This window comes from Convolutriloba macropyga, chromosome 6 (assembly GCF_964194025.1).
Source record: "Convolutriloba macropyga chromosome 6, txConMacr16.3, whole genome shotgun sequence".
Classification (NCBI taxonomy): domain Eukaryota; kingdom Metazoa; phylum Xenacoelomorpha; order Acoela; family Convolutidae; genus Convolutriloba; species Convolutriloba macropyga.
The window spans coordinates 50,238,708-50,261,070 of record NC_134473.1 but is presented as its reverse complement, the minus strand read 5'-3'; the positions used below and the strand labels follow the sequence as shown (position 1 = coordinate 50,261,070).

At 38.1% G+C, this 22,363-nt stretch overlaps 2 protein-coding genes across 2 annotated transcripts in view; one reads left to right on the top strand and one right to left on the bottom strand.

Annotated features, from left to right (window-relative positions):
- The window catches only part of LOC142341737 (S phase cyclin A-associated protein in the endoplasmic reticulum-like), a 636,081-nt gene that overhangs the window by 209,454 nt on the left and 404,264 nt on the right, over positions 1-22,363 (bottom strand). The window contains exons 4-6 of the mRNA XM_075392909.1: positions 7,718-7,812; positions 7,132-7,286; positions 4,117-4,233 (exon numbers count right to left, since the gene is read on the bottom strand). Of these exons, the coding sequence (XP_075249024.1) occupies positions 4,117-4,233; positions 7,132-7,286; positions 7,718-7,812 (367 nt within the window). The remainder of the gene's footprint in view (positions 1-4,116; positions 4,234-7,131; positions 7,287-7,717; positions 7,813-22,363) is intronic.
- Positions 1-22,363, top strand: part of LOC142341735 (26S proteasome regulatory subunit 10B) — a 400,468-nt gene that overhangs the window by 351,939 nt on the left and 26,166 nt on the right. The window lies entirely within an intron of this gene.

Here is a 22,363-nt window from a genome sequence, read left to right as displayed (position 1 = left end):
TCTTTGACGTCATAGCAAAAACAACCAAACCGCAAAACCAGTTGCTTTTTTCGTTCGCTCTACTTCCTGTTTCGGTGTGACCAAAATCATCACTTCAATTTGACTTCAAAAATCATGAAAATGTGTGAACAGATCTTTAAAAAAACCACCCCAATACAATTCAAATTCTTTGAACTGCAATAAAGGAGCGCTCAAATAAAAGCAGTTGAGGGGTTGGTGGTGTCTATTAAAACCACTCTTTTCGCTCCGCTCTTCAATTTTGTTCAGAACCCAAAAGACCAAAACTTTCTTGTTTCATTTCCTGCTCCAAAATTGACTCTAATAAAATTGATTAAAAACACTTCTCCAATACTCCTCTTCTAGTATGAATATAGGGCTGTAGTAAAGGGTCCCTGTTAAAAATGACACATATATTAACGATAGATCACATTCGAATGAATCTGCATTTGAAAGCTACGATCAATTCGCTCAAAAGCTTTTTAAACATGTACAAGAACAACTCTTACTCTTGTACATGTTTAAAACTCTTAATCTTGACATTGACCATATCACCACATGGCGTAATTCATCCCTTGAAAAAAGTCTAGAACTAGAATCGACTGGAAAACCATTTCGAAAAAGTCATATCTAAAAAAAATGAAGAACCAGAAAACAACAATGTCAAAATGCCGCATAACAAAATCACTACCAAGAAAGCGAATTTTTGTTCAAACACGTTTTCTCACTCTTCTTTGACGTCATAGAAAAAACAATCAAACCGCAAAACCAGTTGCTTCTTTCGTTCGCTCTACTTCCTGTTTCGGTGTGACCAAAATCATTACTTCAATTTGACTTCAAAAATCATGAAAATGTGTGAACAGATCTTTAAAAAAACCACCCCAATACAATTCAGTTTCTTTGAATTGCAAAAAAGGAGCGCTCAAATAAAAGCCGTTGATGGGCTGGTGGTGTCTATTAAAACCACTCTTTTCGCTCCACTCTTCAATTTTGTTCAGAACCCAAACGACTAAAACTTTCTTGTTTCATTTCCTGCTCCAAAATTGACTCTAATAAAATTGGTTAAAAACACTTCTCCAATACTCCTCTTCTAGTATGAATATAGGGCTGTAGTAAAGGGTCCCTGTTAAAAATGACGCATATATTAACGATAGATCACATTCGAATGAATCTGCATTTGAAAGCTACGATCAATTCGCTCAAAAGTTTTTTAAACATGTACAAGAACAACTCTTACTCTTGTACATGTTTAAAACTCTTAATCTTGACATTGACCATATCACCACATGGCGTAATTCATCCCTTGAAAAAAGTCTAGAACTAGAATCGACTGGAAAACCATTTCGAAAAAGTCAAATCTAAAAAAAATGAAGAACCAGAAAACAACAATGTCAAAATGCCGCATAACAAAATCACTACCAAGAAAGCGAATTTTTGTTCAAACACGTGTTCTCACTCTTCTTTGACGTCATAGAAAAAACAATCAAACCGCAAAACCAGTTGCTTCTTTCGTTCGCTCTACTTCCTGTTTCGGTGTGACCAAAATCATTACTTCAATTTGACTTCAAAAATCATGAAAATGTGTGAACAGATCTTTAAAAAAACCACCCCAATACAATTCAGTTTCTTTGAATTGCAAAAAAGGAGCGCTCAAATAAAAGCCGTTGATGGGCTGGTGGTGTCTATTAAAACCACTCTTTTCGCTCCACTCTTCAATTTTGTTCAGAACCCAAACGACTAAAACTTTCTTGTTTCATTTCCTGCTCCAAAATTGACTCTAATAAAATTGATTAAAAACACTTCTCCAATACTCCTCTTCTAGTATGAATATAGGGCTGTAGTAAAGGGTCCCTGTTAAAAATGACGCATATATTAACGATAGATCACATTCGAATGAATCTGCATTTGAAAGCTACGATCAATTCGCTCAAAAGTTTTTTAAACATGTACAAGAACAACTCTTACTCTTGTACATGTTTAAAACTCTTAATCTTGACATTGACCATATCACCACTTGGCGTAATTCATCCCTTGAAAAAAGTCTAGAACTAGAATCGACTGGAAAACCATTTCGAAAAAGTCAAATCTAAAAAAAATGAAGAACCAGAAAACAACAATGTCAAAATGCCGCATAACAAAATCACTACCAAGAAAGCGAATTTTTGTTCAAACACGTGTTCTCACTCTTCTTTGACGTCATAGAAAAAACAATCAAACCGCAAAACCAGATGCTTCTTTCGTTCGCTCTACTTCCTGTTTCGGTGTGACCAAAATCATTACTTCAATTTGACTTCAAAAATCATGAAAATGTGTGAACAGATCTTTAAAAAAACCACCCCAATACAATTCAGTTTCTTTGAATTGCAAAAAAGGAGCGCTCAAATAAAAGCCGTTGAGGGGCTGGTGGTGTCTATTAAAACCAATCTTTTCGCTCCACTCTTCAATTTTGTTCAGAACCCAAACGACTAAAACTCTCTTGTTTCATTTCCTGCTCCAAAATTGACTCTAATAAAATTGATTAAAAACACTTCTCCAATACTCCTCTTCTAGTATGAATATAGGGCTGTAGTAAAGGGTCCCTGTTAAAAATGACGCATATATTAACGATAGATCACATTCGAATGAATCTGCATTTGAAAGCTACGATCAATTCGCTCAAAAGTTTTTTAAACATGTACAAGAACAACTCTTACTCTTGTACATGTTTAAAACTCTTAATCTTGACATTGACCATATCACCACATGGCGTAATTCATCCCTTGAAAAAAGTCTAGAACTAGAATCGACTGGAAAACCATTTCGAAAAAGTCAAATCTAAAAAAAATGAAGAACCAGAAAACAACAATGTCAAAATGCCGCATAACAAAATCACTACCAAGAAAGCGAATTTTTGTTCAAACACGTGTTCTCACTCTTCTTTGACGTCATAGAAAAAACAATCAAACCGCAAAACCAGATGCTTCTTTCGTTCGCTCTACTTCCTGTTTCGGTGTGACCAAAATCATTACTTCAATTTGACTTCAAAAATCATGAAAATGTGTGAACAGATCTTTAAAAAAACCACCCCAATACAATTCAGTTTCTTTGAATTGCAAAAAAGGAGCGCTCAAATAAAAGCCGTTGAGGGGCTGGTGGTGTCTATTAAAACCACTCTTTTCGCTCCACTCTTCAATTTTGTTCAGAACCCAAACGACTAAAACTTTCTTGTTTCATTTCCTGCTCCAAAATTGACTCTAATAAAATTGATTAAAAACACTTCTCCAACACTCCTCTTCTAGTATGAATATAGGGCTGTAGTAAAGGGCCCCTGTTAAAAATGACGCATATATTAACGATAGATCACATTCGAATGAAACTGCATTTGAAAGCTACGATCAATTCGCTCAAAAGTTTTTTAAACACGTACAAGAATAACTCTTACTCTTGTACATGTTTAAAACTCTTACTCTTGACATTGACCATATCACCACATGGCGTAATTCATCCCGTGAAAAAAAATCTAGAACTAGAATCGATTGGAAAACTATTTGGAAAAAGTCATATCTAAAAAAAATGAAGAACCAGAAAACAACAATGTCAAAATGCCGCATAACAAAATCACTACCAAGAAAGCGAATTTTTGTTCAAACATGTTTTCTCACTCTTCTTTGACGTCATAGAAAAAACAATCAAACCGCAAAACCAGATGCTTTTTTCGTTCGCTCTACTTCCTGTTTCGGTGTGACCAAAATCATCACTTCAATTTGACTTCAAAAATCATGAAAATGTGTGAACAGATCTTTAAAAAAACCACCCCAATACAATTCAAATTCTTTGAACTGCAAAAAAGGAGCGCTCAAATAAAAGCCGTTGATGGGCTGGTGGTGTCTATTAAAACCACTCTTTTCGCTCCACTCTTCAATTTTGTTCAGAACCCAAACGACTAAAACTTTCTTGTTTCATTTCCTGCTCCAAAATTGACTCTAATAAAATTGATTAAAAACACTTCTCCAATACTCCTCTTCTAGTATGAATATAGGGCTGTAGTAAAGGGTCCCTGTTAAAAATGACGCATATATTAACGATAGATCACATTCGAATGAAACTGCATTTGAAAGCTTCCTCTTAAACTAAATTTACCTTCCACATTAACCGTCTCTTCTCTGTTCTGGCATTGCTTTGCAGCGTCAGCAAAAGTTGCTTCTTCAGCCATGGGTTCGTTAGAATTTGTATCCGTGCCCACATTTGCCATCGCACCTAAAATTCCAGTCATATGACGAAAAGCAACAAGACATATAATTAATTACGTACACTATTGTACCAAAACGGTCCAATTTTTGCTCCTTAAGCGTTATTTTTAACACCATTGCTTTGCACTCAAGCATGCACAACGTTTTCTCTATTTACAAAACCTAGCCGGCAGATTGTCGGAAAATATTCGCCGTTGACGCACTTGATGCACATCGGGATTGAAACAGTAAAAAAAAAAGAAAAAGAAATTGACCTTCAGTGTCAAAAACTTTTTTTTTCGGTGTCAAAAAGTGGCGTGCAGTTTGTTAGATTCTTAAACTATACTTAATTCAGCTTCTGACATGAGAGCTAATAAGCTTAAAACCAACGTCGGCTAGCAAACACTAATGAACTTTGATAACCTAATGCTCAATGACTTAATGACCGGGCTTTATCGGTTTATCCCGTTTTTGATTTTGCTATTTTGACTTTAGTATTTCCCACATTGCGTAACTCAGTGCGTGAAAAATTTAAAATCCATTCAGTCGAAACAGTGAGTGAGGTAAGTCAGAAGTCAAGTGCGAAAATCGTGACTTATATAAAACCGAAAACGTGATCAAGAGGTAACGCGAATTAAAAAAAGGACAGCACCTAAAGAAAATAGCCGTTGCGAGACTGACGGCGGCTATTAATAGACGACACTAAGCTATTTAATCTTTTACTGTTCACCAAGTTGTTACGATTACGATTATTTCAGTTGATAAACTACAAGAGTGACTCAGTCTAAAATATAGATCTAGTGCAAGGTGGAAATACAAACACTGCCAAAAAAGTAACAGGTTCAAGGATCTCCATTGACGGAATTGGATGAACTGTTCAAAGAAAATGAAAAAGATTTCTGGACAAAAACAACTGAGCTCCAACCAACAATCACTTATTTTTGGAGTGCAATACGAGCAGATGGAGGAAAATTGCTTGTTAGATACCGAAATATTGAAGAATATTTAAAAAAGGCGATTTTAGGATCTCATTGTTCAACCAGACAATGCCACTATGCATAAATCAAAAATTAGCAGATTTCATAAGAAAGAAGTGGGAGAGGTACTGAAAAGGCCAGTAAATAGTCTGCATATTAATAAAATTGAAGACTTATAGGGCAATTTTTTAAAGCAGCGATTACAAAAACATAACAAAACGTCGGGCGAAATGCTCTTAAACAACTGGCAAGAAGTTGGCCTTGTCAATGTCTATCGCGAGTATCAGTCAGTTTGCAAACCAGTTTCGTTGAGTCGCATACTTAGAAAGTCAAAAGGCTGTAAGAAAACTTAATGTCGTGTATTCGTTTTTGAGGACAGTCGAAAAATGGTTCAGTCGAAAAATCGGTCAAGCAAACAATCGCGTAAATAGACCTCAGTACTAAAATAACTGATACAAACTTTGTTTGATAGAGCAATTAAGTGGACAGTTTTTTTTGGATAACTCCTTACTAGAGAACTCATCTGAACTCTGTTACTTTATTTTGCTGTTTGTGGCGCTTGTAAATTCTTCAGTTCAAAGTAGTTTTTTGGAACCGACAGTCCTCAAGTATTAAAAAAACTGTCGCATTTTCACGCGACCATCCAATGAGATGTTAAAAATGGGGTTGATATGTGCTTCGCGGTACCAAATGGTGCAGCAACATTATCAAATATTTCAAGGCTGTTTTGTACAAATTTAGGTCACAGAAAAACCAAAATAAGATGAATTGAAAACTATGTAACTAGCCTTGCTCATGAATACTAATGTGATGCATATTTACATACGTCTTTGAAAAATACTCGGGTTCGCTCATCAAAATTAATATTAACATTGCTGCAATCTAATGAAATCAATTTCTGCTTTGAAAACATAACCAACTAAACGTCGGAAGAATTGCTCTCGAACGACTAGTTGTAGCTCTAATCAATTGCAGCCTGCTTCAGTCGGGGGGGGGGGCTAAATGTGCATAAGGAGTTCAATATTGGGCTTCAAATAACCACATTAGAGGCTAACATATACCACTATTAAGATTTTAAGTAAAAAATGACACCAATTTCGGCGCACTTTTCATTTGACTTTTAGAATTAAATTGCCGCCAATTGAATTTAGCCGCTTGAAATTGTGATTGAGAAAGAATTTTAGATCACGCGAAACGCAAAAAGTCAAGGGCGTAAAAGTCACTCGAAAAATTTTGCGTAAAAAAGACACGTTTACAATAATTGCTATGAACTACGTTCAAGAGCAATTAATAAGTTTGTGCTCTGACAAGCTTGCGAACAAACAATGCTTAATTGTGGAGCTTCAAATAACGACAGACGGCCTATATATTAATTATCGCAAGATTTGGAACATAACGTTTGTATTTCTATCAATAAATTAGGATTCACACTAGTCACTTTGGATACAAAGATGTAAAACGATTCCATGCGAAGTCTGTATTCAACTTCATGATAATGTTTGGAGCTAAAAATTGTACTAATATTTTCACTATTTTCTGATAAAGTTAAACGTATTTCAGGTGGTATAGAATTCAAACGAAAGTGGCGAACTGCAATCCAGATTTGCTCAATAATAACATTAATCTTGATATTCATAAGTTCAGCGAAATTTCAAATTCAATGCCAATTAAAGTCCGGATCAATTTAGCATCAATGTAAAAACATAGCGAGCAGATTGCCGGACAATAGCCGCCGTTGACGCGCTTGATGCGCATCGGGATTTAAACAAAAAGAAAAGATTTTTTTCTGATGTTTTTCAGTGTCAAAAAGTGTTCCAGCTGGATTCTAAAACATTACTTAATTCAGCTTTTAAACTGATAGCTAATGAACTGAATACCAACGTCCGCTAGCAAACACTCTAATGAACTTTGATAACTTAATTCTCAATGACTTATCTGATTCAACTGACCTTTGACCCTGTCAGCCCACGACATGAACACCAGCTGTCTGACGGATCCAGTGTTGTCCACAATAGACGCAGTGGTCCCTCCTGCCACATTACTCCCTCCCGGCATCTTCATGGGAGAGGAAGTTTTCCGCACCTCCCAGGAAATTGAGAGCGGTCTGAGCATCAAAAATAGTTTATCAAATTATGATCAATATTTTTTCTAAGGCAGCCAAGAAAGTCAAAACCAGGAATTTGTCAGTTACATATATATTTGCTATTAAAAAAATTAACTTTCCAAATTGCTGATTAATGCATCAATTTACTTCAACTATTCATAGTTTTTCGATGTTTCTCGCGACCAAAAAGTTTTTTCGCCATCCTGGTTCTCAGCACTTCTTAACAAAAAGATTTCATGACTAATGATAAGAGTCAAAACCATAGCAACGGACAATTCAAATTCACCTTCAGAGTTCAAGAAAGTTTAAACATACAGTGATGCCGATTTTCCAAATGAAAAAATGTTTTGAAACGGAGCTTTAAAAATTATAAATTTAAGAGAAAAGGACAGCTCAAAACAAAAACAAATTTTGAAATAATATGCACTCACTTTTCCTGTGCCTTGTCAAATTCACGCTGGATGTTGATTTTGTCAATGAGGTTGTCAAAATCCTTTACGTAGTTGTTCAGGATCATCTTCATTTCCTGCAAATAAGTACTCAATTGCTTATCCGATTAGCTTTTAGTTCAATACTACAATACTTTTAAATACACAAGTCGACTCATTATGGTTTAAAATACTTGTTATTAGCTCTGTTGACCAATTCATGTTTGAGCTTGAGCTTGCGTTTGTAACCTGATTGCAGTGATAGTTCACTTGATGGTTCACAATCTAGAAAGCTCCAGAAAGAAGTATTTTCAATAATTTCATTGTGACAAAAACTCGGTTATGTCACGGATCCGAGATTCATTATCATTTTGAGTAGTTAATCGAAATTACAAAATTAACAAGATAAACAAAAAATATATCACTCCAAAAATCTCAAGCTTGGTGAGTTTATCTAAACACGCAAAAAAGACAGATTCTTCTACAACTCATCTTGCAACGCTGGATATTACACCAATTCTGCTCTGCTACACTTTAGATCAAAAGATCTAATATTGCTATATTACGGCTCTCATTAAAAAATATCAAGGCAATGATAAAATTATGCTGAAAAGCACTCAAATCCAACTCCGCTGCACGCCCTCTCATCCCTGAAATGTGCCTATTTCTTTTCCACAGCAAATAAAATGAAACAAACCAGGATAAGGCACTATTTCTCGCTTTTCTGGCTCCACTCATGATCACTAGATCAAAAGGAATGTAACATCAACACAAAAATTTTCTCAAATCAAAAAGGTCGACAAAATAAAAACATAACCGTCTAAACGTCGAAAGAATTGCTCTCGAACAACTAGTGGGAGCTCTAATCAATTGCAGCCTGCTTCAGTCGGGGGGGGGGGGGGGAGCCTAAATGGCACTAAAAAGTTTAATAGTGGGCTTCAAATAACCAAATTAGAGGTTAAAACATTCCATTATTAAAATTTAAAAAGAAAAATGGCAGCAGTTTCGGCGCACTTTTCATTCGACTTTTAGTATTAAATTGCCGCCAATTGAGTTCAGCAGATTGAAATTGTGATTGAGATGAAATTTTAGACCACGCGAAACGCAAAAAGTCAAGGGAGTAAAAGTCACTCGAAAAGTCAAAACGGTCCAGCGAAAATTTTGCACAAAAGAAAGACACACACGTTTACAATAATTGCTATGAACTTCGTTCAAGAGCAATTAAACAGAACCAGAACTCCTGAATTTATTGCAAGACATTTCGTTGAGCAAACAGAGGACTAGACCTTGAATGACTAACTAAACAACAAATCAAAAACAAACTCAGAAACACAATAAAACCGAAATGCCAATCGTGAAAAAACAGCATTGAAAAATCAATTTTTTACTCTATTTCTGACTCTCATCGTTATAGTGTTTAAATTTTACGCAACAAACCAAGCCGCTTGTTTCGACAAGACCAAAATCAATGCCCCAATTGGCGTTCAAAAATCGACAGTGAATGCATCTGGTGGCAAAAATCCTGTGTGAAGTGACCACAATTCGAAATCTTTTTGAAACACCTGTTTCACATTCTCATTAAAATTTATGATTAAACATCACGCCGCAAAACAACTCATTTCTGCGCTCTTTTTCCTTTTTCATAATGACCAAAATCGCCATTCTAATTTGTGTTCAATATAAAGTGTGAACAGATCTTAAAAAGACAAGCTCACCAAAAGAATTTAAATCTTTCGAATAGTAAAACAGCAGGACAGGACCTCAACTAAATATCAGAGCAATTTAATTGCTTTGAACTAAATTTCAAAGCAATTTAATTGAGAACATAAACCGACTAACGTCTGACAAATAGATATCGAGTGACAGTCGGGGCAATTTAACTCAGAGGGGGTTGTAGCCTAAATAATTATTAAAGGGTGCAAAAATTTCCAACCAAGGAGTGGTTTGAACACCCGACATCTGCGTAATGGACAGCAGCATTCGCTACTCGGCTATCACGGCCTAAAAAACATCTCATCTTATAATCACTTTGCGTCAGGAACACTCTTAAGTTCTGAATAAGAGCAATTTATGTCTCACAGAAGTCAAGCGTGAGCAAGTCACTCGAGAACGGATGTCAAAAATATGTTCCAAAACAAACCGGTCAAGCAAAGATTTTGCATGTACAAAAAGAAAAATTGCTCCAAACTTCGTTCCGGATAAATTAAAAACAAATGCTCAAACTTGAGTGGACGAGAAGCAAAAAACCCATTAGCAACTGTGAGAACAAAATAAACTGTCGCAAGTTGTAAGAAGGGGTTCCTCGTCAAAACAAAACAATCCCTACCCTGGCGTCTATTCGAAAGATAAAAATCTTCTCGCGAAATTTATCGTCTTGATCTTTACTTAGTACCTCTTGACGAGTAAATCAAGCATGGTAAGCCAGTCAATATTACAAAATGATTTTTGGAACAGTCAATTGTTCAACTGGTAACTTAGTGAATTATTTGGTTCTGTTCAAATCTGAATATATCTTGATATTTCCAATTGATGGCATTTACAAAGGAAAATCAACGGATATTGCATAATTGTTGAATACATATTATGTGAAATCAAAGGCCTAAGCTTTTCCATATCATTTCAATTGCACAAGAAATGCCACAGAATAAGATGTTTAAAAATATGAAAATGGAATTACCATAACATTAGCAAAGTATTTATGTAAAAAAATAAAACAAAGTAAATATTATGTAAACAAAAGCTCACTCTGAAAATCCAAGCATTCAAAATTGGATTAACAATCTAATATCAATGATTATGTATCAAAGGTTACAATAAAGTTATTAAAGATTTTGAGTGATCTCAATTATGAACTATGATCAACTTTATCTCTAATCATAATACATGAGGTTTAATTTTCTGTTTTTTTGTTTATAGGTACATCACGCTGATGAAAGTTGATGTGGGGTACTCTCGGGCTACACAATCATGACTCATATAGTTAGGGTTCAGTTGGACAAAAAGCTCAAAGAAAGTTTTAAAAAACTTGTATACGCAAGGTTAAAACATGGAGATTTTTAGAAAAACTCTGTAAAACAACAAACAATTATAATTGGTTGAGCATTTTTTGCTGGGATGTTTCTAGGATGAGGACATTGATTTATGTAGAGTTACAGCACGTTTTGAACAGTATTTCCCTAGCGGTCCCAAAAAAAAGTTTATAGCCAATCTTAATACATGGGGGGAAAAAGATAAAATAGCATCAGTTCACGGAAAAGACTATTTAGGTTAGCAAACGTTGCAGAGATGTTTTGGGGTTATAACGCGTCCATTAGAATGTTTAAACAGTCGTCTGAAGAGTTTGATCAAGTTTTACTATTTTTTCTGAAAACAATTAAAAACTGGCGCTAATTTAACACAAGGTCTCTTCATCACACCGCCATCTGACTTGATTAGAGCTGACCTCACAATGCCGTCACTGCCTGGATAAACTTCTAAAACGCGTGCTATCTTGTAGTCGCAACGTTTTGCTTGATCGTCTATAATCGAAACCAAATCGTCCTTCAAATTTTGAGTTTCACTCTCTGTCCACTTTGAGTGAATGTTGAGCTGAGGAATATACTCCTTTAACCATCGCCTCCAAATGCAATCAGCGTATGCTTGCGCATTCTTAAACATTTTTCTGGAATCAACGAATTTTTCTGCATCTTTTATGTACGGCAAAGAATTTGATAGTCTTCCAAGAAGAAAGTGATTTGGTCTCAGTGCCTCAAAATCCTGAGGATCAGTGCTCACAGGCGATAGAGGTTGATAATTCAACGTTTGTTCTACTAGGCACATTGTTGACTGTAGTAAATCATCACTTAGGCCTCTTCCTTCGAGGACAATGAGCATTGTTTTCTGCAGCTTCGGACAAGCCTTTCCCAGACACCTCTAAAATGAGGAGCACCTGGAGGGTTGAATTTCCAATTGATTTGCTTCCGCGAGCAGCACCAACAAAGTTTGAACTGAACCATTATCACTCAAAATGGTGCTTGGTTTGCCGCGTCTTGCTGAAATCTAATTACTGCTGCCATGCACGACTCTGCACTCAGACTGTGTGCCACCTCAATGTGAATGGCTCTTGTACTGAGACAGGTAAAGAGACAGCACCAGCGTTCCATTTTGCGTCGAAGTAGGCAAACTTCAAAAGGTCCACTCCAGTAGTCCACACCTGTCTGCTTAAAGGATAAGGTCCACCGTCAACTCATTCAAGTGGCAAGTCCGCCATCTCTGGTGTAAGAACTTTAGCCGCATACTCTCGACACTTGAAGCAATTATTCCGAAGACTTCGGGGACCACTTCACAAACCAAGTATCCAATAATTTTGCTGAAGAATGTTTCGAGCGTGTTCAACTCATTCGTGATTTTGCAGTTTGTGTTCATGTTCAACAAGAAGTCTGATGACTGGATGTTTGAAATTGAGCACTATTGGATGCTTTTGGTCATATGTTAAACATGATTTCTTCAGTCTCCCTTTCAGACGGATGAATCCTTCTTCATCAATGCAGGGTGATAGCTTAGAGATTGGATTTCGATTTTTGACTGTTTTCAAATCAGATGCGCTGAAAACGTCCATAAATGATTCACATTGAACCAGTTTTTTCAGAGCTTTCTTTGCAATCTGCCATTCAAAATAGCTAACAATTGAAGATTTGATTTTTTTAACGCAAACAGTATCAAATGGTATTTAGAAGCTTCGAAAAACTACTAAAACAATCCCAGTTAAGGATGGATGCATGATTCTTATCATGATTTGCAAGTGCAGTTGGCAATGACGTCTTATCATCTGGCTCTTCGTCTACGGTAAGCACAATTGGTTTCTCTGGCCACTGAGATTCATCGACTATCCACGCCGGCCCAGTTATCCACATAACTCGCTGAAGCTCTTCGACGGTGACTCCTCTGGTGTCAATATCTACAGGGTTGTCTTCTCCTTTCACATGCTTCTATTCGTCAATGGTTGATTCTTCATTATTTCCGCAACCCGGTTGGCGATAAAAACAGGTTACCTCTTGTAGGCCCATCGGACTCATTGAAGCACTAACCGATTCTGTCCAGTGGCAATCTTTACCGATTGGGATGTCGTGCTCCTGTATTATCATGCTTCGCATTCTCGCCGAGTAAAAAGCCGCTTGAAGCTCCAATTTTGATATAGAAAGTTGAAGAATGCGTGCAATTCTAGTTTTGCCGACTACAAAAGACAATTTCGCTACTCCAATTTTGTTATCTGTAGCTATATAAGCGACTATGCACATTGCATCAAGTTAAGCTAACTTCAAAAGGTCCACTCCAGTAGTCCCCACCTGTCTGCTTAAAGGATAAGGTCCACCGTCAACTCATTCAAGTGGCAAGTCCGCCATCTCTGGTGTAAGATTTATAGCAGCAAACTCTCGACACTTGAAGCAATTATTCCGAACACTTCGGAGACCACTTCGCAAACCAAGTATCCAATAATTTTGCTGAAGGATGTCTCGAGCGTGTTCAACTCCTTCGTGATTTTGCAGTTTGTGTTCATGTTCAACAAGAAGTCTGATGACTGGATGTTTGAAATTGAGCACTATTGGATGCTTTTGGTCATATGTTAAACATGATTTCTTCAGTCTCCCTTTCAGACGGATAAATCCTTCTTCATCAATGCAGGGTGATAGCTTAGAGATTGGATTTCGATTTTTGACTGTTTTCAAGTCAGATGCGCTGATAACGTCCATAAGTGATTCACATTGAACCAGTTTTATCAGAGCTTTCTTTGCAATCTGCATTCAAAATAGCTAACAATTAAAGATTTAATTTTTTTTAACGCAAACAGTATGAAATGGTATTTAGAAGCTTCGAAAAACTACTAAAACAATCCCAGTTAAGGATGGATGCATGATTCTCATCATGATTTGCAAGTGCAGTTGGCAATGACGTCTTATCATCTGGCTCTTCGTCTACGGTAAGCACAATTGGTTTCTCTGGCCACTGAGATTCATCGACTATCCACGCCGGCCCAGTTATCCACATAACTCGCTGAAGCTCTTCGACGGTGACTCCTCTGGTGTCAATATCTACAGGGTTGTCTTCTCCTTTCACATGCTTCTATTCGTCAATGGTTGATTCTTCATTATTTCCGCAACCCGATTGGCGATAAAAACAGGTTACCTCTTGTAGGCCCATCGGACTCATTGAAGCACTAACCGATTCTGTCCAGTGGCAATCTTTACCGATTGGGATGTCGTGCTCCTGTATTATCATGCTTCGCATTCTCGCCGAGTAAAAAGCCGCTTGAAGCTCCAATTTTGATATAGAAAGTTGAAGAATGCGTGCAATTCTAGTTTTGCCGACAACAAAAGACAATTTCGCTACTCCAATTTTGTCATCTGTAGCTATATAATCAACTATGCACATTGCATCAAGTTAAGCTAACTTCAAAAGGTCCACTCCAGTAGTCCCCACCTGTCTGCTTAAAGGATAAGGTCCACCGTCAACTCATTCAAGTGGCAAGTCCGCCATCTCTGGTGTAAGATTTATAGCAGCAAACTCTCGACACTTGAAGCAATTATTCCGAACACTTCGGAGACCACTTCGCAAACCAAGTATCCAATAATTTTGCTGAAGGATGTCTCGAGCGTGTTCAACTCCTTCGTGATTTTGCAGTTTGTGTTCATGTTCAACAAGAAGTCTGATGACTGGATGTTTGAAATTGAGCAATATTGGATGCTTTTGGTCATATGTTAAACATGATTTCTTCAGTCTCCCTTTCAGACGGATAAATCCTTCTTCATCAATGCAGGGTGATAGCTTAGAGATTGGATTTCGATTTTTGACTGTTTTCAAGTCAGATGCCCTGATAACGTCCATAAGTGATTCACATTGAACCAGTTTTATCAGAGCTTTCTTTGCAATCTGCCATTCAAGATAGCTAACAATTGAACATTTGATTTTTTTTTAACGCAAACAGTATGAAATGGTATTTAGAAGCTTCGAAAAACTACTAAAACGATCCCAGTTAAGGATGGATGCATGGTTCTCATCATGATTGGCAACTGCAGTTGGCAATGACGTCTTATCATCTGGCTCTTCGTTTACGGTAAGCACAATTGGTTTCTCTGGCCACTGAGATTCATCGACTATCCACGCCGGCCCAGTTATCCACATAATTCGCTGAAGCTCTTCCACGGTGACTCCTCTGGTGCCAATATATGCAGGGTTGTCTTCTCCTTTCACATGCTTCCATTAGTCAATGGTTGATTCTTCCATGATTTCCGCAACCCGATTGGCGACAAAAACAGGTTACCTCTTGTAGGCACATCGGAGTCATCGAAGCACTGTTTTCAAGTCAGATGCGCTGATAACGTCCATAAGTGATTCACATTGAACCAGTTTTATCAGAGCTTTCTTTGCAATCTGCCATTCAAGATAGCTAACAATTGAACATTTGATTTTTTTTTAACGCAAGCAGTATGCAATGGTATTTAGAAGCTTCGAAAAACTACTAAAACGATCCCAGTTAAGGATGGATGCATGATTCTCATCATGATTTGCAAGTGCAGTTGGCAATGACGTCTTATCATCTGGCTCTTCGTCTACGGTAAGCACAATTGGTTTCTCTGGCCACTGAGATTCATCGACAATCCACGCCGGCCCAGTTAAACACATAATTCGCTGAAGCTCTTCGACGGTGACTCCTCTGGTGCCAATATTTGCAGGGTTGTCTTCTCCTTTCACATGCTTCCACTAGTCAATGGTTGATTCTTCCATGATTTCCGCAACCCGATTGGTGACAAAAATAGGTTACCTCTTGTAGGCACATCGGAGTCATCGAAGCACTGTTTTCAAGTCAGATGCGCTGATAAAGTCCATAAGTGATTCACATTGAACCAGTTTTATCAGAGCTTTCTTTGCAATCTGCCATTCAAAATAGCTAACAATTGAAGATTTGATTTTTTTTAACGCAAACAGTATGAAATGGTATTTAGAAGCTTTGAAAAACTACTAAAACAATCCCAGTTAAGGATGGATGCATGATTCTCATCATGATTTGCAAGTGCAGTTGGCAATGACGTCTTATCATCTGGCTCTTCGTCTACGGTAAGCACAATTGGTTTCTCTGGCCACTGAGATTCATCGACTATCCACGCCGGCCCAGTTATCCACATAACTCGCTGAAGCTCTTCAACGGTGACTCCTCTGGTGTCAATATCTACAGGGTTGTCTTCTCCTTTCACATGCTTCCATTAGTCAATGGTTGATTCTTCCATGATTTCCGCAACCCGATTGGCGACAAAAACAGGTTACCTCTTGTAGGCACATCGGAGTAATCGAAGCACTGTTTTCAAGTCAGATGCGCTGATAACGTCCATAAGTGATTCACATTGAACCAGTTTTATCAGAGCTTTCTTTGCAATCTGCCATTCAAAATAGCTAACAATTGAACATTTGATTTTTTTTAACGCAAACAGTATGAAATGGTATTTAGAAGCTCCGAAAAACTACTAAAACAAACCCAGTTAAGGATGGATGCATGATTCTCATCATGATTTGCAAGTGCAGTTGGCAATGACCTCTTATCATCTGGCTCTTCGTCTACGGTAAGCACAATTGGTTTCTCTGGCCACTGAGATTCATCGACTATCCACGCCGGCCCAGTTATCCACATAACTCGCTGAAGCTCTTCGACGGTGACTCCTCTGGTGTCAATATCTACAGGGTTGTCTTCTTTCACATGCTTCTATTCGTCAATGGTTGATTCTTCATTATTTCCGCAACCCGATTGGCGATAAAAACAGGTTACCTCTTGTAGGCCCATCGGACTCATTGAAGCACTAACCGAATCTGTCCAGTGGCAATCTTTACCGATTGGGATGTCGTGCTCCTGTATTATCATACTTCGCATTCTCGCCGAGTAAAAAGCCGCTTGAAGCTCCAATTTTGATATAGAAAGTTGACTAATGCGTGCAATTCTAGTTTTGCCGACTACAAAAGACAATTTTGCTACTCCAATTTTGTTATCTGTAGCTATATAAGCGACTATGCACATTGCATCAAGCTAAGCTAACTTCAAAAGGTCCACTCCAGTAGTCCACACCTGTCTGCTTAAAGGATAAGGTCCGCCGTCAACTCATTCAAGTGGCAAGTCCGCCACCTCTGGTGTAAGATTTATAGCAGCAAACTCTCGACACTTGAAGCAATTATTCCGAACACTTCGGAGACCACTTCGCAAACCAAGTATCCAATAATTTTGCTGAACGATGTCTCGAGCGTGTTCAACACCTTCGTGATTTTGCAGTTTGTGTTCATGTTCAACAAGAAGTCTGATGACTGGATGTTTGAAATTGAGCACTATTGGATGCTTTTGGTCATATGTTAAACATGATCTCTTCAGTCTCCCTTTCAGACGGATGAATCCTTCTTCATCAATGCAGGGTGATAGCTTAGAGATTGGATTTCGATTTTTGACTATTTTCAAGTCAGATGCGCTGATAACGTCCATAAGTGATTCACATTGAACCAGTTTTATCAGAGCTTTCTTTGCAATCTGCCATTCAAGATAGCTAACAATTGAAGATTTAGTTTTTTTTAACGCAAACAGTATGAATTGGTATTTAGAAGCTTCGAAAAACTACTAAAACGATCCCAGTTAAGGATGGATGCATGGTTCTCATCATGATTGGCAACTGCAGTTGGCAATGACGTCTTATCATCTGGCTCTTCGTTTACGGTAAGCACAATTGGTTTCTCTGGCCACTGAGATTCATCGACTATCCACGCCGGCCCAGTTATCCACATAATTCGCTGAAGCTCTTCCACGGTGACTCCTCTGGTGCCAATATATGCAGGGTTGTCTTCTCCTTTCACATGCTTCCATTAGTCAATGGTTGATTCTTCCATGATTTCCGCAACCCGATTGGCGACAAAAACAGGTTACCTCTTGTAGGCACATCGGAGTCATCGAAGCACTGTTTTCAAGTCAGATGCGCTGATAACGTCCATAAGTGATTCACATTGAACCAGTTTTATCAGAGCTTTCTTTGCAATCTGCCATTCAAGATAGCTAACAATTGAACATTTGATTTTTTTTTAACGCAAACAGTATGAAATGGTATTTAGAAGCTTCGAAAAACTACTAAAACAAACCCAGTTAAGGATGGATGCATGATTCTCATCATGATTTGCAAGTGCAGTTGGCAATGACCTCTTATCATCTGGCTCTTCGTCTACGGTAAGCACAATTGGTTTCTCTGGCCACTGAGATTCATCGACTATCCACGCCGGCCCAGTTATCCACATAACTCGCTGAAGCTCTTCGACGGTGACTCCTCTGGTGTCAATATCTACAGGGTTGTCTTCTCCTTTCACATGCTTCTATTCGTCAATGGTTGATTCTTCATTATTTCCGCAACCCAATTGGCGATAAAAACAGGTTACCTCTTGTAGGCCCATCGGACTCATTGAAGCACTAACCGAATCTGTCCAGTGGCAATCTTTACCGATTGGGATGTCGTGCTCCTGTATTATCATACTTCGCATTCTCGCCGAGTAAAAAGCCGCTTGAAGCTCCAATTTTGATATAGAAAGTTGACTAATGCGTGCAATTCTAGTTTTGCCGACTACAAAAGACAATTTTGCTACTCCAATTTTGTTATCTGTAGCTACATAAGCGACTATGCACATTGCATCAAGCTAAGCTAACTTCAAAAGGTCCACTCCAGTAGTCCACACCTGTCTGCTTAAAGGATAAGGTCCGCCGTCAACTCATTCCAGTGGCAAGTCCGCCACCTCTGGTGTAAGATTTATAGCAGCAAACTCTCGACACTTGAAGCAATTATTCCGAACACTTCGGAGACCACTTCGCAAACCAAGTATCCAATAATTTTTCTGAACGATGTCTCGAGCGTGTTCAACTCCTTCGTGATTTTGCAGTTTGTGTTCATGTTCAACAAGAAGTCTGATGACTGGATGTTTGAAATTGAGCACTATTGGATGCTTTTGGTCATATGTTAAACATGATCTCTTCAGTCTCCCTTTCAGACGGATGAATCCTTCTTCATCAATGCAGGGTGATAGCTTAGAGATTGGATTTCGATTTTTGACTATTTTCAAGTCAGATGCGCTGATAACGTCCATAAGTGATTCACATTGAACCAGTTTTATCAGAGCTTTCTTTGCAATCTGCCATTCAAGATAGCTAACAATTGAAGATTTGGTTTTTTTAACGCAAACAGTATGAATTGGTATTTAGAAGCTTCGAAAAACTACTAAAACGATCCCAGTTAAGGATGGATGCATGGTTCTCATCATGATTGGCAACTGCAGTTGGCAATGACGTCTTATCATCTGGCTCTTCGTTTACGGTAAGCACAATTGGTTTCTCTGGCCACTGAGATTCATCGACTATCCACGCCGGCCCAGTTATCCACATAATTCGCTGAAGCTCTTCGACGGTGACTCCTCTGGTGCCAATATATGCAGGGTTGTCTTCTCCTTTCACATCCTTCCATTAGTCAATGGTTGATTCTTCCATGATTTCAAAAACAGGTTTGGAGAACTTTTGGCTCAGAAATGTGTCGTGTATTCATAGACTTGAATAGGATCACTGATGTTATCTCTCCCGAAAAATCTCAGACAACAGCAATCGTCTGAAAGCACTAGAAACTGAAGGAACATTGCCTCCACATCCGCTCTCATCGCTATTGAAAACTGAATCAAAAAATTATTCTTATCAAATTCTGCGAGAGATCTGGACCCGACAAGAGCATGTCAACACAAGAGCATGTAATGAAACACGTCGGAACTTCGATTTAGAGTTGCAAACCCTACGAACTTTGGGGTTTATTGGGATTGATAACCAGACGGTATGGCAAATACCACTCTTGTCTGTTTCTTGTTTTTTCGAGTTCATGCTTATCGATTTTCCGAACAAAGCCTTTTTCTATATCAACGTCGATTGTTTCCTGATATCGTTTCACAAGGTCTTCATCTTTCTCGAGACGTTTCTCAAGCGATCTGAGCTATGCGGCAGCCGAGATGTAATTCTTTGCCATTTCCTTAAACTCATAAGACCAAAGGAGGCCAATTTCATACCTTCCTTCCTTAAAGTCGATTACGTTTTTTTTAACGTTTCCAGAGCTCTCCTTTCGTCTTTCGATTTACAGTTTGTATTACATCTTGATGGATATGACTCCATATCTCACCAAAACCTCAATTGATCTCCCAAGGTATCTGACTATACAGCTACATATGAATTCAAACAGCTAGTTACTTGACTTGGATTTGGCCCGCTAATAGTCCAACCGAGATTGGTTCTAATTGCAATAGGATGATTTGAGTTGATGCTTTGGCAAAACTCGATTGGTTTTTGAAGATGATATGCATCCCGTCCTATGATGATTTTAACATCGGCTAAGGAAATTGAAGTATCAGGCAAATCACGTAGGTGAGAAAGTTTTGCTTTCAAGTCTCTGAAATTGTACTCGTTTGAACCAAGACTGATCTTGGGATGAGAATGGAAGAAAAATTTGAACTGCTTTGATTTCAGCAACAAAAGTCTCATTCGGAATTTCTCCAGGACCATGAACTCCGGGAACGTTTAATGACGCTTTGTGTCCCTTCAGTTTTAAATCTGATTTAACTTCGGCAACCAAAAACGAAATATTTAAAAGTGCTAGTGTTTGTTTCCCATTGGATACTGACACTTTAGCAATTTGGAGGAAACCATTTCTGGATGGTTCATCACCATTTGCTTTATCAATGAATGATGTTGACGATATGGACATTGCGTTGTCTTGATTTATTGGCTCCCGTGTGAATCAGTAGAAGCACTTTGTTGCTTCTGCTTTGAGCTATCATAAAGAAGAAGTCAGTGATGTTTTTGGTTCAAACGTTCACACCACACGTTCTCTCTGCCTTGCAGTCTTTGATGAGATGAGGACCATTGAGACAAGAGAAACAAAAATTCTGTTGTCGTTAGAGCTTTAAATTTTGCGCAAGAGTAAATATTATGATCTCCGTCTTTCATTGGGCACTGGGTATGTATTTGATTTCCAGGCTTCGAAATGCTCGATGAAATTGTTCTCGTTTTCGTGTTTTCTCGTGTGAAGTTCGTTTGTTTCGACATATCAGAGCTTGGAAACAGACTAAGCCATAATGCACAAAAGCTACATCATTGAGCCAGTCACTGAATTCAATAAAACTTGCTTGATAATGGCTATCTCGACTCAACTTGAAGAGCCACTTGGTTCTTAACTCCGGGCGCAGTTTTCGCACAGCACTATTAAGTACTGATTAAGATGAAAAGTCTCCATCGTATTTAAACTGTTGTAGCAGGCTGACACAATTTGATACAATTTGAGCGAATTTTATGATGCCACTAATCATGAGGCTTGATAAATGGATGTGAGTGAATCAATTTTAACTGACTATGAACTATTATTTGCGGGCGCTAAAGTATCGCTCAAGTATTTCCCAAGCCTTCTGATACATCTCTTCGGAGAATCCCTCCAGTAACAACTGCCTTTGCCTTTCCTTTTAGCAATAAGTTTAAGTGACTAATTTTCTGGCTATCTAAAATTGGTGCATTATGAACCATTGCTGTAAAGGCGCTGGACCACTCTGGCCATTCAATTGGATAGCCAGAGATTGCTGCTAGTTTCAGCTTAGGAAGTGATGGAGGGGTGAACTCAAAGTGGAATGGTTGATAATAACTATACTTAAATAGATAATCAGCAACTTTGGTTTGGGGTATGAGTGGTTTTGCGCTTAGATCCAAATCTTTGTCCTTTCTCGACTAATGTTCATCAGAATTCTTTGGAAACTCAAACCTTTTCACATCAGTGGTTGCCGTAAAAGGTGTTGAATGTTTGGCTGTCATCACTGGTTTCTTTGTCTCAAGCATTGTATTAGTGAGCTTAAAAGTGTCTAGAAAAAAGTCTCCATCGTATTTAAACCGTTGTAGCACGTTGACACAATTTGATAAAATTTGAGCGAATTTTATGATGCCACTAATCATGAGGCTTGATAAATGGATGTGAGTGAATCAATTTTAACTGACTATGAACTATTATTTGCGGGCGCTAAAGTATCGCTCAAGTGCTTCCCAAGCCTTCTGATACATCTCTTCGGAGAATCCCATTCCAACAACAACTGCCTTTGCCTTTCCTTTTAGCAATAAGTTTAAGTGACTAATTTTCTGGTTATCTAAAATTGGTGCATTATGAACCATTGCTGTAAAGGCGCTGGACCACTCTGGCCATTCAATTGGATCGCCAGAGAATGCTGCTAGTTTCAGCTTAGGAAGTGATGGAGGGGTGAACTCAAAGTGGAATGGTTGATAATAACTATACTTAAATAGATAATCAGCAACTTTGGTTTGGGGTATGAATGGTTTTGCGCTTAGATCCAAATCTTTGTCCTTTCTCGACTAATGTTCATCAGAATTCTTTGGAAACTCAAACCTTTTCACATCAGTGGTTGCCGTAAAAGGTGTTGAATGTTTGGCTGTCATCACTGGTTTCTTTGTCTCAAGCATTGAATTAGTGAGCTTAAAAGTGTCTAGAAAAAAGTCTCCATCGTATTGAAACTGTTGTAGCACGTTGACACAATTTGATACAATTTGAGCGAATTTTATGATGCCACTAATCATGAGGCTTG